This window comes from Apostichopus japonicus, chromosome 15 (assembly GCF_037975245.1).
Source record: "Apostichopus japonicus isolate 1M-3 chromosome 15, ASM3797524v1, whole genome shotgun sequence".
Classification (NCBI taxonomy): Eukaryota; Metazoa; Echinodermata; class Holothuroidea; order Aspidochirotida; family Stichopodidae; genus Apostichopus; species Apostichopus japonicus.
This window is the reverse complement of record NC_092575.1, coordinates 28,849,283-28,865,468: the sequence shown is the minus strand read 5'-3', so window position 1 is coordinate 28,865,468 and position 16,186 is coordinate 28,849,283. Positions and strand designations below refer to the sequence as shown.

The following is a 16,186-nucleotide window of genomic DNA, read 5'->3' as shown; positions in this document are numbered from 1 at the left end:
AGTACTTGATTACAACACTATTGTCATTCTAGGAATGAAATGCAACCTGCTGTTTCAAAGTATGACTCTATCCAAGTCTGTTGTTGATGTCAACGAGGCAGTACTAAAGGATATCATTGCCCATTAGCACAGTACAATACTAACAATATTATATAAAAAAATACAATTTAATACTAAAAATATTATATAAAGAAACACAAGACAAAATACTGTGATATGGATTGCAAGGATACTCCTGACGTGTGGACTCATCTGTGTGCTAAACTTGTTTGCCAGCCCAGTAAGGATTGTCACTTTCTAGCATTCATTGTTATCCCATAGTGATATTCCTCTTTACATTTCTACAGGCTGCTTCCAGGGATTTGACAGAGGATTACAAGGTAACCATTCCACAGAGTAAACCCTTATCTCCAGGAGAGATCTTAGGGTGTACTGCCCCCAGACTAGCAGCTTTAGATGCCATTATGTGAGTCTTTCTTCTCTTTATTGCAGACTTTCAAACCTACTTTGCTGTGAGTCTTTTAGAACAAATTGGTTCAGACTTTGTTCATCCATAAAAAATATAGTCCAAATAGAGTTAAAAATATGTCTTCATCCACACAGTAGTATTGGATGCAAGATATTAATACTTTCGAATGTGTTCATCCACACAGAAATACTTTGATGTTAGTGTTTAACATGAACTACTTCAGAATGGATTCATCCACACAGAAATACTTTGATGTTAGTGTTAAACATTAACTACTTCAGAATGGGTTTATCCACACAGAGTTACAGTACTCTGATGTTAGTGTTAAACATGAACTACTTCAGAATGGGTTCATCCACACAGAAATACTTTGATGTTAGTGTTTAACATGAACTACTTCAGAATGGGTTCATCCACACAGAAATACTTTGATGTTAGTGTTTAACATGAACTACTTCAGAATGGGTTTATCCACACAGAGTTACTCTGATGTTAGTGTTAAACATTAACTACTTCAGAATGGGTTTATCCACACAGAGTTACAGTACTCTGATGTTAGTGTTAAACATGAACTACTTCAGAATGGGTTCATCCACACAGAAATACTTTGATGTTAGTGTTTAACATGAACTACTTCAGAATGGGTTCATCCACACAGAAATACTTTGATGTTAGTGTTTAACATGAACTACTTCAGAATGGGTTTATCCACACAGAGTTACAGTACTCTGATGTTAGTGTTAAACATGAACTACTTCAGAATGGGTTCATCCACACAGAAATACTTTGATGTTAGTGTTTAACATGAACTACTTCAGAATGGGTTCATCCACACAGAAATACTTTGATGTTAGTGTTAAACATGAACTACTTCAGAATGGGTTTATCCACACAGAAATACTTTGATGTTAGTGTTTAACATGAACTACTTCAGAATGGGTTCATCCACACAGAAATACTTTGATGTTAGTGTTTAACATGAACTACTTCAGAAAGGGTTTATCCACACAGAGATACTTTGATGTTAGTGTTTAACATGAACTACTTCAGAAAGGGTTTATCCACACAGAGTTACAGTACTCTGATGTTAGTGTTAAACATGAACTACTTCAGAATGGGTTTATCCACACAGAAATACTTTGATGTTAGTGTTTAACATGAACTACTTCAGAATGGGTTCATCCACACAGAAATACTTTGATGTTAGTGTTTAACATGAACTACTTCAGAAAGGGTTTATCCACACAGAGTTACTCTGATGTTAGTGTTAAACATGAACTACTTCAGAATGGGTTTATCCACACAGAGTTACTCTGATGTTAGTGTTAAACATGAACTACTTCAGAATGGGTTTATCCACACAGAGTTACTCTGATGTTAGTGTTAAACATGAACTACTTCAGAATGGGTTTATCCACACAGAAATACTTTGATGTTAGTGTTTAACATGAACTACTTCAGAATGGGTTCATCCACACAGAGTTACTCTGATGTTAGTGTTAAACATGAACTACTTCAGAATGGGTTTATCCACACAGAGTTACTCTGATGTTAGTGTTAAACATGAACTACTTCAGAATGGGTTTATCCACACAGAGTTACTCTGATGTTAGTGTTAAACATGAACTACTTCAGAATGGGTTTATCCACACAGAAATACTTTGATGTTAGTGTTTAACATGAACTACTTCAGAATGGGTTCATCCACACAGAGTTACTCTGATGTTAGTGTTAAACATGAACTACTTCAGAATGGGTTTATCCACACAGAGTTACTCTGATGTTAGTGTTAAACATGAACTACTTCAGAATGGGTTTATCCACACAGAGTTACTCTGATGTTAGTGTTAAACATGAACTACTTCAGAATGGGTTCATCCACACAGAGTTACTCTGATGTTAGTGTTAAACATGAACTACTTCAGAATGGGTTTATCCACACAGAGTTACTCTGATGTTAGTGCTTAACATGAACTACTTCAGAATGGTTCATCCACACAGAGTTACTCTGATGTTAGTGTTAAACATGAACTACTTCAGAATGGGTTTATCCACACAGAAATACTTTGATGTTAGTGTTTAACATGAACTACTTCAGAATGGGTTCATCCACATGAGTGGGAGGATAGGTAGGTATAGAGAAGAATAAGTAGGGAATGGTAGGATAGGAATGGAGAGGGATGATAGGAAGAAAGTGGGAGGATGGTTAGGGAGAGAGAAGGAAACATTATAAGGTGTGAGAGGTTGGAAGGGTGAGAGAAGGAAGGGAGAGGTGATCATAGGAAAAGTGTTTGGTAGTAACTGTTGGTCTTGTCAATTAAATTATTTATACATTGTGACTGTTACCCCTGGCGATTGCCATCCTGGTGTAGGAGTGGTAACTATCTATGGCTAACCTTGATTTATGATAAAAACTCGGCATATATCAGTAATTAACTTGGAACAAAGAAATGATTAGCGACTGCTGTCAATAGCTTTGGATTTGTTTCACTTATCTAATTTTTATCCTCATTTTGGTATCAACAGATATTTAGGTGATGGCCGGTTTCATATGGAGGCAGCGATGATAGCCAACCCAGACATAGCAATGTACAGGTGAGTAGAACCAACCAACCAATCCAGATAAAACAATATACATAATAGTAACACAAACAATGTAAGGCTGGACAAGACATAGCAATGTACAGGTGAGTAGAACCAACCAACCAATCCAGATAAAACAATATACATAATAGTAAGACAAACAATGTCAGGCTGGACAAGACATAACAATGTACAGGTGAGTAGAACCAACCAACCAATCCAGATAAAACAATATACAAAATAGTAAGACAAACAATGTAAGGCTGGACAAGACATAGCAATGTACAGGTGAGTAGAACCAACCAACCAATCCAGATAAAACAATATACATAATAGTAACACAAACAATGTACTGCTGGACAAGACATAGCAATGTACAGGTGAGTAGAACCAACCAACCAATCCAGATAAAACAATATACATAATAGTAACACAAACAATGTAAGGCTGGACAAGACATAACAATGTACAGGTGAGTAGAACCAACCAACCAATCCAGATGAAACAATATACAAAATAGTAAGACAAACAATGTAAGGCTGGACAAGACATAGCAATGTACAGGAAAGTAGAACCAACCAACCAATCCAGATAAAACAATATACATAATAGTAAGACAAACAATGTAAGGCTGGACAAGACATAACAATGTACAGGTGAGTAGAACCAACCAATCCAGATAAAACAATATACATAATAGTAAGACAAACAATGTAAGGCTGGACAAGACATAACAATGTACAGGTGAGTAGAACCAACCAACCAATCCAGATAAAACAATATACATAATAGTAAGACAAACAATGTAAGGCTGGACAAGACATAGCAATGTACAGGTGAGTAGAACCAACCAACCAATCCAGATAAAACAATATACATAATAGTAAGACAAACAATGTAAGGCTGGACAAGACATAACAATGTACAGGTGAGTAGAACCAACCAACCAATCCAGATAAAACAATATACATAATAGTAAGACAAACAATGTAAGGCTGGACAAGACAAAGCAATGTACAGGTGAGTAGAACCAACCAACCAATCCAGATAAAACAATATACATAATAGTAAGACAAACAATGTCAGGCTGGACAAGACATAACAATGTACAGGTGAGTAGAACCAACCAACCAATCCAGATAAAACAATATACATAATAGTAACACAAACAATGTACTGCTGGACAAGACATAGCAATGTACAGGTGAGTAGAACCAACCAACCAATCCAGATAAAACAATATACATAATAGTAACACAAACAATGAAAGGCTGGACAAGACATAACAATGTACAGGTGAGTAGAACCAACCAACCAATCCAGATAAAACAATATACATAATAGTAACACAAACAATGTAAGGCTGGACAAGACATAGCAATGTACAGGTGAGTAGAACCAACCAACCAATCCAGATAAAACAATATACATAATAGTAACACAAACAATGTAAGGCTGGACAAGACATAACAATGTACAGGTGAGTAGAACCAACCAACCAATCCAGATAAAACAATATACATAATAGTAACACAAACAATGTACTGCTGGACAAGACATAGCAATGTACAGGTGAGTAGAACCAACCAACCAATCCAGATAAAACAATATACATAATAGTAACACAAACAATGAAAGGCTGGACAAGACATAACAATGTACAGGTGAGTAGAACCAACCAACCAATCCAGATAAAACAATATACATAATAGTAACACAAACAATGTAAGGCTGGACAAGACATAGCAATGTACAGGTGAGTAGAACCAACCAACCAATCCAGATAAAACAATATACATAATAGTAACACAAACAATGTAAGGCTGGACAAGACATAACAATGTACAGGTGAGTAGAACCAACCAACCAATCCAGATAAAACAATATACATAATAGTAACACAAACAATGTAAGGCTGGACAAGACATAGCAATGTACAGGTGAGTAGAACCAACCAACCAATCCAGATAAAACAATATACATAATAGAAACACAAACAATGTAAGGCTGGACAAGACATAACAATGTACAGGTGAGTAGAACCAACCAACCAATCCAGATAAAACAATATACATAATAGTAACACAAACAATGTAAGGCTGGACAAGACATAGCAATGTACAGGTGAGTAGAACCAACCAACCAATCCAGATAAAACAATATACATAATAGTAAGACAAACAATGTAAGGCTGGACAAGACATAACAATGTACAGGTGAGTAGAACCAACCAACCAATCCAGATAAAACAATATACATAATAGTAAGACAAACAATGTAAGGCTGGACAAGACATAGTAATGTACAGGTGAGTAGAACCAACCAACCAATCCAGATAAAACAATATACATAATAGTAAGACAAACAATGTAAGGCTGGACAAGACATAGTAATGTACAGGTGAGTAGAACCAACCAACCAATCCAGATAAAACAATATACATAATAGTAAGACAAACAATGTAAGGCTGGACAAGACAAAGCAATGTACAGGTGAGTAGAACCAACCAACCAATCCAGATAAAACAATATACATAATAGTAACACAAACAATGTAAGGCTGGACAAGACATAACAATGTACAGGTGAGTAGAACCAACCAACCAATCCAGATAAAACAATATACATAATAGTAACACAAACAATGTAAGGCTGGACAAGACAAAGCAATGTACAGGTGAGTAGAACCAACCAACCAATCCAGATAAATCAATAAACATAATAGTAACACAAACAATGTAAGGCTGGACAAGACATAGCAATGTACAGGTGAGTAGAACCAACCAACCAATCCAGATAAAACAATATACATAATAGTAAGACAAACAATGTAAGGCTGGACAAGACATAGCAATGTACAGGTGAGTAGAACCAACCAACCAATCCAGATAAATCAATAAACATAATAGTAAGACAAACAATGTAAGGCTGGACAAGACATAACAATGTACAGGTGAGTAGAACCAACCAATCCAGATGAAACAATATACATAATAGTAAGACAAACAATGTAAGGCTGGACAAGACATAACAATGTAAAGGTGAGTAGAACCAACCAACCAATCCAGATGAAACAATATACATAATAGTAACACAAACAATGTAAGGCTGGACAAGACATAACAATGTACAGGTGAGTAGAACCAACCAACCAATCCAGATGAAACAATATACATAATAGTAACACAAGCAATGTAAGGCTGGACAAGACATAACAATGTACAGGTGAGTAGAACCAACCAACCAATCCAGATGAAACAATATACATAATAGTAACACAAACAATGTAAGGCTGGACAAGACATAACAATGTACAGGTGAGTAGAACCAACCAACCAATCCAGATGAAACAATATACATAACAGTAACACAAACAATGTAAGGCTGGACAAGACATAACAATGTACAGGTGAGTAGAACCAACCAACCAATCCAGATAAAACAATATACATAACAGTAACACAAACAATGTAAGGCTGGACAAGACATAACAATGTACAGGTGAGTAGAACCAACCAACCAATCCAGATAAAACAATATACATAACAGTAACACAAACAATGTAAGGCTGGACAAGACATAACAATGTACAGGTGAGTAGAACCAACCAACCAATCCAGATAAAACAATATACATAACAGTAACACAAACAATGTAAGGCTGGACAAGACATAGCAATGTACAGGTGAGTAGAACCAACCAACCAATCCAGATAAAACAATATACATAACAGTAACACAAACAATGTAAGGCTGGACAAGACATAGCAATGTACAGGTGAGTAGAACCAACCAACCAATCCAGATAAAACAATATACATAACAGTAACACAAACAATGTAAGGCTGGACAAGACATAGCAATGTACAGGTGAGTAGAACCAACCAACCAATCCAGATAAAACAATATACATAACAGTAACACAAACAATGTAAGGCTGGACAAGACATAGCAATGTACAGGTGAGTAGAACCAACCAACCAATCCAGATAAAACAATATACATAATAGTAAGACAAACAATGTAAGGCTGGACAAGACATAACAATGTACAGGTGAGTCGAACCAACCAACCAATCCAGATAAAACAATATACATAATAGTAACACAAACAATGTAAGGCTGGACAAGACATAGCAATGTACAGGTGAGTCGAACCAACCAACCAATCCAGATAAAACAATATACATAATAGTAACACAAACAATGTAAGGCTGGACAAGACATAGCAATGTACAGGTGAGTCGAACCAACCAACCAATCCAGATAAAACAATATACATAATAGTAACACAAACAATGTAAGGCTGGACAAGACATAACAATGTACAGGTGAGTAGAACCAACCAACCAATCCAGATAAAACAATATACATAATAGTAACACAAACAATGTAAGGCTGGACAAGACATAGCAATGTACAGGTGAGTAGAACCAACCAACCAATCCAGATAAAACAATATACATAATAGTAAGACAAACAATGTAAGGCTGGACAAGACATAGCAATGTACAGGTGAGTAGAACCAACCAACCAATCCAGATAAAACAATATACATAATAGTAACACAAACAATGTAAGGCTGGACAAGACATAACAATGTACAGGTGAGTAGAACCAACCAACCAATCCAGATAAAACAATATACATAATAGTAAGACAAACAATGTAAGGCTGGACAAGACATAACAATGTACAGGTGAGTAGAACCAACCAACCAATCCAGATAAAACAATATACATAATAGTAACACAAACAATGTAAGGCTGGACAAGACATAACAATGTACAGGTGAGTAGAACCAACCAACCAATCCAGATAAAACAATATACATAACAGGAAGACAAACAATGTAAGGCTGGACAAGACATAGCAATGTACAGGTGAGTAGAACCAACCAACCAATCCAGATAAAACAATATACATAATAGTAACACAAACAATGTACTGCTGGACAAGACATAACAATGTACAGGTGAGTAGAACCAACCAACCAATCCAGATAAAACAATATACATAATAGTAACACAAACAATGTAAGGCTGGACAAGACATAACAATGTACAGGTGAGTAGAACCAACCAACCAATCCAGATAAAACAATATACATAATAGTAAGACAATCAATGTAAGGCTGGACAAGACATAGCAATGTACAGGTGAGTCGAACCAACCAACCAATCCAGATAAAACAATATACATAATAGTAACACAAACAATGTAAGGCTGGACAAGACATAGCAATGTACAGGTGAGTCGAACCAACCAACCAATCCAGATAAAACAATATACATAATAGTAACACAAACAATGTAAGGCTGGACAAGACATAGCAATGTACAGGTGAGTCGAACCAACCAACCAATCCAGATAAAACAATATACATAATAGTAACACAAACAATGTAAGGCTGGACAAGACATAACAATGTACAGGTGAGTCGAACCAACCAACCAATCCAGATAAAACAATATACATAATAGTAAGACAAGCAATGTAAGGCTGGACAAGACATAACAATGTACAGGTGAGTAGAACCAACCAACCAATCCAGATAAAACAATATACATAATAGTAAGACAAGCAATGTAAGGCTGGACAAGACATAACAATGTACAGGTGAGTCGAACCAACCAACCAATCCAGATAAAACAATATACATAATAGTAAGACAAACAATGTAAGGCTGGACAAGACATAACAATGTACAGGTGAGTCGAACCAACCAACCAATCCAGATAAAACAATATACATAATAGTAAGACAAACAATGTAAGGCTGGACAAGACATAACAATGTACAGGTGAGTCGAACCAACCAACCAATCCAGATAAAACAATATACATAATAGTAAGACAAACAATGTAAGGCTGGACAAGACATAGCAATGTACAGGTGAGTCGAACCAACCAACCAATCCAGATAAAACAATATACATAATAGTAAGACAAACAATGTAAGGCTGGACAAGACATAACAATGTACAGGTGAGTCGAACCAACCAACCAATCCAGATAAAACAATATACATAATAGTAAGACAAACAATGTAAGGCTGGACAAGACATAGCAATGTACAGGTGAGTAGAACCAACCAACCAATCCAGATAAAACAATATACATAATAGGAAGACAAACAATGTAAGGCTGGACAAGACATAGCAATGTACAGGTGAGTAGAACCAACCAACCAATCCAGATAAAACAATATACATAATAGGAAGGCAAACAATGTCAGGCTGGACAAGACATAACAATGTACAGGTGAGTAGAACCAACCAACCAATCCAGATAAAACAATATACATAATAGTAACACAAACAATGTAAGGCTGGACAAGACATAGCAATGTACAGGTGAGTAGAACCAACCAACCAATCCAGATAAAACAATATACATAACAGTAACACAAACAATGTAAGGCTGGACAAGACATAACAATGTACAGGTGAGTAGAACCAACCAACCAATCCAGATAAAACAATATACATAACAGTAACACAAACAATGTACTGCTGGACAAGACATAGCAATGTACAGGTGAGTAGAACCAACCAACCAATCCAGATAAAACAATATACATAATAGTAACACAAACAATGTACTGCTGGACAAGACATAGCAATGTACAGGTGAGTAGAACCAACCAACCAATCCAGATAAAACAATATACATAATAGTAACACAAACAATGTAAGGCTGGACAAGACATAGCAATGTACAGGTGAGTAGAACCAACCAACCAATCCAGATAAAACATATACATAATAGTAACACAAACAATGTAAGGCTGGACAAGACATAACAATGTACAGGTGAGTAGAACCAACCAACCAATCCAGATAAAACAATATACATAATAGTAACACAAACAATGTAAGGCTGGACAAGACATAACAATGTACAGGTGAGTAGAACCAACCAACCAATCCAGATAAAACAATATACATAATAGTAACACAAACAATGTACTGCTGGACAAGACATAACAATGTACAGGTGAGTAGAACCAACCAACCAATCCAGATAAAACAATATACATAATAGTAACACAAACAATGTACTGCTGGACAAGACATAACAATGTACAGGTGAGTAGAACCAACCAACCAATCCAGATAAAACAATATACATAATAGTAACACAAACAATGTTAGGCTGGACAAGACATAGCAATGTACAGGTGAGTAGAACCAACCAACCAATCCAGATAAAACAATATACATCATAGTAACACAAACAATGTAAGGCTGGACAAGACATAGCAATGTACAGGTGAGTAGAACCAACCAACCAATCCAGATAAAACAATATACATAATAGTAAGACAAACAATGTAAGGCTGGACAAGACAAAGCAATGTACAGGTGAGTAGAACCAACCAACCAATCCAGGTAAAACAATATACATAATAGTAACACAAACAATGTAAGGCTGGACAAGACATAACAATGTACAGGTGAGTAGAACCAACCAACCAATCCAGATAAAACAATATACATAATAGGAAGACAAACAATGTAAGGCTGGACAAGACATAGCAATGTACAGGTGAGTAGAACCAACCAACCAATCCAGATAAAACAATATACATAATAGTAACACAAACAATGTAAGGCTGGACAAGACATAGCAATGTACAGGTGAGTAGAACCAACCAACCAATCCAGATAAAACAATATACATAATAGTAACACAAACAATGTAAGGCTGGACAAGACATAACAATGTACAGGTGAGTAGAACCAACCAACCAATCCAGATAAAACAATATACATAATAGTAACACAAACAATGTAAGGCTGGACAAGACATAACAATGTACAGGTGAGTAGAACCAACCAACCAATCCAGATAAAACAATATACATAATAGTAACACAAACAATGTAAGGCTGGACAAGACATAACAATGTACAGGTGAGTAGAACCAACCAACCAATCCAGATAAAACAATATACATAATAGTAACACAAACAATGTAAGGCTGGACAAGACATAACAATGTACAGGTGAGTAGAACCAACCAACCAATCCAGATAAAACAATATACATAATAGTAACACAAACAATGTAAGGCTGGACAAGACATAACAATGTACAGGTGAGTAGAACCAACCAACCAATCCAGATAAAACAATATACATAATAGTAACACAAACAATGTAAGGCTGGACAAGACATAACAATGTACAGGTGAGTAGAACCAACCAACCAATCCAGATAAAACAATATACATAATAGTAACACAAACAATGTAAGGCTGGACAAGACATAACAATGTACAGGTGAGTAGAACCAACCAACCAATCCAGATAAAACAATATACATAACAGGAAGACAAACAATGTAAGGCTGGACAAGACATAGCAATGTACAGGTGAGTAGAACCAACCAACCAATCCAGATAAAACAATATACATAATAGTAACACAAACAATGTACTGCTGGACAAGACATAACAATGTACAGGTGAGTAGAACCAACCAACCAATCCAGATAAAACAATATACATAATAGTAACACAAACAATGTAAGGCTGGACAAGACATAACAATGTACAGGTGAGTAGAACCAACCAACCAATCCAGATAAAACAATATACATAATAGTAAGACAATCAATGTAAGGCTGGACAAGACATAGCAATGTACAGGTGAGTCGAACCAACCAACCAATCCAGATAAAACAATATACATAATAGTAACACAAACAATGTAAGGCTGGACAAGACATAGCAATGTACAGGTGAGTCGAACCAACCAACCAATCCAGATAAAACAATATACATAATAGTAACACAAACAATGTAAGGCTGGACAAGACATAGCAATGTACAGGTGAGTCGAACCAACCAACCAATCCAGATAAAACAATATACATAATAGTAACACAAACAATGTAAGGCTGGACAAGACATAACAATGTACAGGTGAGTCGAACCAACCAACCAATCCAGATAAAACAATATACATAATAGTAAGACAAGCAATGTAAGGCTGGACAAGACATAACAATGTACAGGTGAGTAGAACCAACCAACCAATCCAGATAAAACAATATACATAATAGTAAGACAAACAATGTAAGGCTGGACAAGACATAACAATGTACAGGTGAGTCGAACCAACCAACCAATCCAGATAAAACAATATACATAATAGTAAGACAAACAATGTAAGGCTGGACAAGACATAACAATGTACAGGTGAGTCGAACCAACCAACCAATCCAGATAAAACAATATACATAATAGTAAGACAAACAATGTAAGGCTGGACAAGACATAGCAATGTACAGGTGAGTAGAACCAACCAACCAATCCAGATAAAACAATATACATAACAGTAACACAAACAATGTAAGGCTGGACAAGACATAACAATGTACAGGTGAGTAGAACCAACCAACCAATCCAGATAAAACAATATACATAACAGTAACACAAACAATGTACTGCTGGACAAGACATAGCAATGTACAGGTGAGTAGAACCAACCAACCAATCCAGATAAAACAATATACATAATAGTAACACAAACAATGTACTGCTGGACAAGACATAGCAATGTACAGGTGAGTAGAACCAACCAACCAATCCAGATAAAACAATATACATAATAGTAAGGCAAACAATGTAAGGCTGGACAAGACATAGCAATGTACAGGTGAGTAGAACCAACCAACCAATCCAGATAAAACATATACATAATAGTAACACAAACAATGTAAGGCTGGACAAGACATAACAATGTACAGGTGAGTAGAACCAACCAACCAATCCAGATAAAACAATATACATAATAGTAACACAAACAATGTAAGGCTGGACAAGACATAACAATGTACAGGTGAGTAGAACCAACCAACCAATCCAGATAAAACAATATACATAATAGTAACACAAACAATGTACTGCTGGACAAGACATAACAATGTACAGGTGAGTAGAACCAACCAACCAATCCAGATAAAACAATATACATAATAGTAACACAAACAATGTTAGGCTGGACAAGACATAGCAATGTACAGGTGAGTAGAACCAACCAACCAATCCAGATAAAACAATATACATAATAGTAACACAAACAATGTAAGGCTGGTCAAGACATAGCAATGTACAGGTGAGTAGAACCAACCAACCAATCCAGATAAAACAATATACATCATAGTAACACAAACAATGTAAGGCTGGACAAGACATAGCAATGTACAGGTGAGTAGAACCAACCAACCAATCCAGATAAAACAATATACATAATAGTAAGACAAACAATGTAAGGCTGGACAAGACAAAGCAATGTACAGGTGAGTAGAACCAACCAACCAATCCAGATAAAACAATATACATAATAGTAACACAAACAATGTAAGGCTGGACAAGACATAACAATGTACAGGTGAGTAGAACCAACCAACCAATCCAGATAAAACAATATACATAATAGGAAGACAAACAATGTAAGGCTGGACAAGACATAGCAATGTACAGGTGAGTCGAACCAACCAACCAATCCAGATAAAACAATATACATAATAGTAACACAAACAATGTAAGGCTGGACAAGACATAACAATGTACAGGTGAGTAGAACCAACCAACCAATCCAGATAAAACAATATACATAATAGTAACACAAACAATGTAAGGCTGGACAAGACATAACAATGTACAGGTGAGTAGAACCAACCAACCAATCCAGATAAAACAATATACATAATAGTAAGACAAACAATGTAAGGCTGGACAAGACATAGCAATGTACAGGTGAGTAGAACCAACCAACCAATCCAGATAAAACAATATACATAATAGTAAGACAAACAATGTAAGGCTGGACAAGACATAGCAATGTACAGGTGAGTAGAACCAACCAACCAATCCAGATAAAACAATATACATAATAGTAACACAAACAATGTAAGGCTGGACAAGACATAACAATGTACAGGTGAGTAGAACCAACCAACCAATCCAGATAAAACAATATACATAATAGTAAGACAAACAATGTAAGGCTGGACAAGACATAACAATGTACAGGTGAGTCGAACCAACCAACCAATCCAGATAAAACAATATACATAATAGTAAGACAAACAATGTAAGGCTGGACAAGACATAGCAATGTACAGGTGAGTAGAACCAACCAACCAATCCAGATAAAACAATATACATAACAGTAACACAAACAATGTAAGGCTGGACAAGACATAACAATGTACAGGTGAGTAGAACCAACCAACCAATCCAGATAAAACAATATACATAACAGTAACACAAACAATGTACTGCTGGACAAGACATAGCAATGTACAGGTGAGTAGAACCAACCAACCAATCCAGATAAAACAATATACATAATAGTAACACAAACAATGTACTGCTGGACAAGACATAGCAATGTACAGGTGAGTAGAACCAACCAACCAATCCAGATAAAACAATATACATAATAGTAAGGCAAACAATGTAAGGCTGGACAAGACATAGCAATGTACAGGTGAGTAGAACCAACCAACCAATCCAGATAAAACATATACATAATAGTAACACAAACAATGTAAGGCTGGACAAGACATAACAATGTACAGGTGAGTAGAACCAACCAACCAATCCAGATAAAACAATATACATAATAGTAACACAAACAATGTAAGGCTGGACAAGACATAACAATGTACAGGTGAGTAGAACCAACCAACCAATCCAGATAAAACAATATACATAATAGTAACACAAACAATGTACTGCTGGACAAGACATAACAATGTACAGGTGAGTAGAACCAACCAACCAATCCAGATAAAACAATATACATAATAGTAACACAAACAATGTTAGGCTGGACAAGACATAGCAATGTACAGGTGAGTAGAACCAACCAACCAATCCAGATAAAACAATATACATAATAGTAACACAAACAATGTAAGGCTGGTCAAGACATAGCAATGTACAGGTGAGTAGAACCAACCAACCAATCCAGATAAAACAATATACATCATAGTAACACAAACAATGTAAGGCTGGACAAGACATAGCAATGTACAGGTGAGTAGAACCAACCAACCAATCCAGATAAAACAATATACATAATAGTAAGACAAACAATGTAAGGCTGGACAAGACAAAGCAATGTACAGGTGAGTAGAACCAACCAACCAATCCAGATAAAACAATATACATAATAGTAACACAAACAATGTAAGGCTGGACAAGACATAACAATGTACAGGTGAGTAGAACCAACCAACCAATCCAGATAAAACAATATACATAATAGGAAGACAAACAATGTAAGGCTGGACAAGACATAGCAATGTACAGGTGAGTAGAACCAACCAACCAATCCAGATAAAACAATATACATAATAGTAACACAAACAATGTAAGGCTGGACAAGACATAGCAATGTACAGGTGAGTAGAACCAACCAACCAATCCAGATAAAACAATATACATAATAGTAACACAAACAATGTAAGGCTGGACAAGACATAACAATGTACAGGTGAGTAGAACCAACCAACCAATCCAGATAAAACAATATACATAACAGTAACACAAACAATGTACTGCTGGACAAGACATAGCAATGTACAGGTGAGTAGAACCAACCAACCAATCCAGATAAAACAATATACATAATAGTAACACAAACAATGTACTGCTGGACAAGACATAGCAATGTACAGGTGAGTAGAACCAACCAACCAATCCAGATAAAACAATATACATAATAGTAACACAAACAATGTAAGGCTGGACAAGACATAGCAATGTACAGGTGAGTAGAACCAACCAACCAATCCAGATAAAACATATACATAATAGTAACACAAACAATGTAAGGCTGGACAAGACATAACAATGTACAGGTGAGTAGAACCAACCAACCAATCCAGATAAAACAATATACATAATAGTAACACAAACAATGTAAGGCTGGACAAGACATAACAATGTACAGGTGAGTAGAACCAACCAACCAATCCAGATAAAACAATATACATAATAGTAACACAAACAATGTAAGGCTGGACAAGACATAACAATGTACAGGTGAGTAGAACCAACCAACCAATCCAGATAAAACAATATACATAATAGTAACACAAACAATGTACTGCTG

The 16,186-nt window shown here is 35.8% G+C and overlaps 1 protein-coding gene across 4 annotated transcripts in view; it reads left to right on the top strand.

Annotated features, from left to right (window-relative positions):
• Nucleotides 1-16,186, top strand: part of LOC139981002 (2-(3-amino-3-carboxypropyl)histidine synthase subunit 1-like) — a 44,438-nt gene that overhangs the window by 19,752 nt on the left and 8,500 nt on the right. For all 4 annotated transcript variants that reach the window (XM_071993093.1, XM_071993092.1, XM_071993090.1 and 1 more), the window contains exons 7-8: nucleotides 348-466; nucleotides 2,996-3,064. In XM_071993093.1, coding sequence (XP_071849194.1) covers nucleotides 348-466; nucleotides 2,996-3,064 — 188 coding nt within the window. The remainder of the gene's footprint in view (nucleotides 1-347; nucleotides 467-2,995; nucleotides 3,065-16,186) is intronic.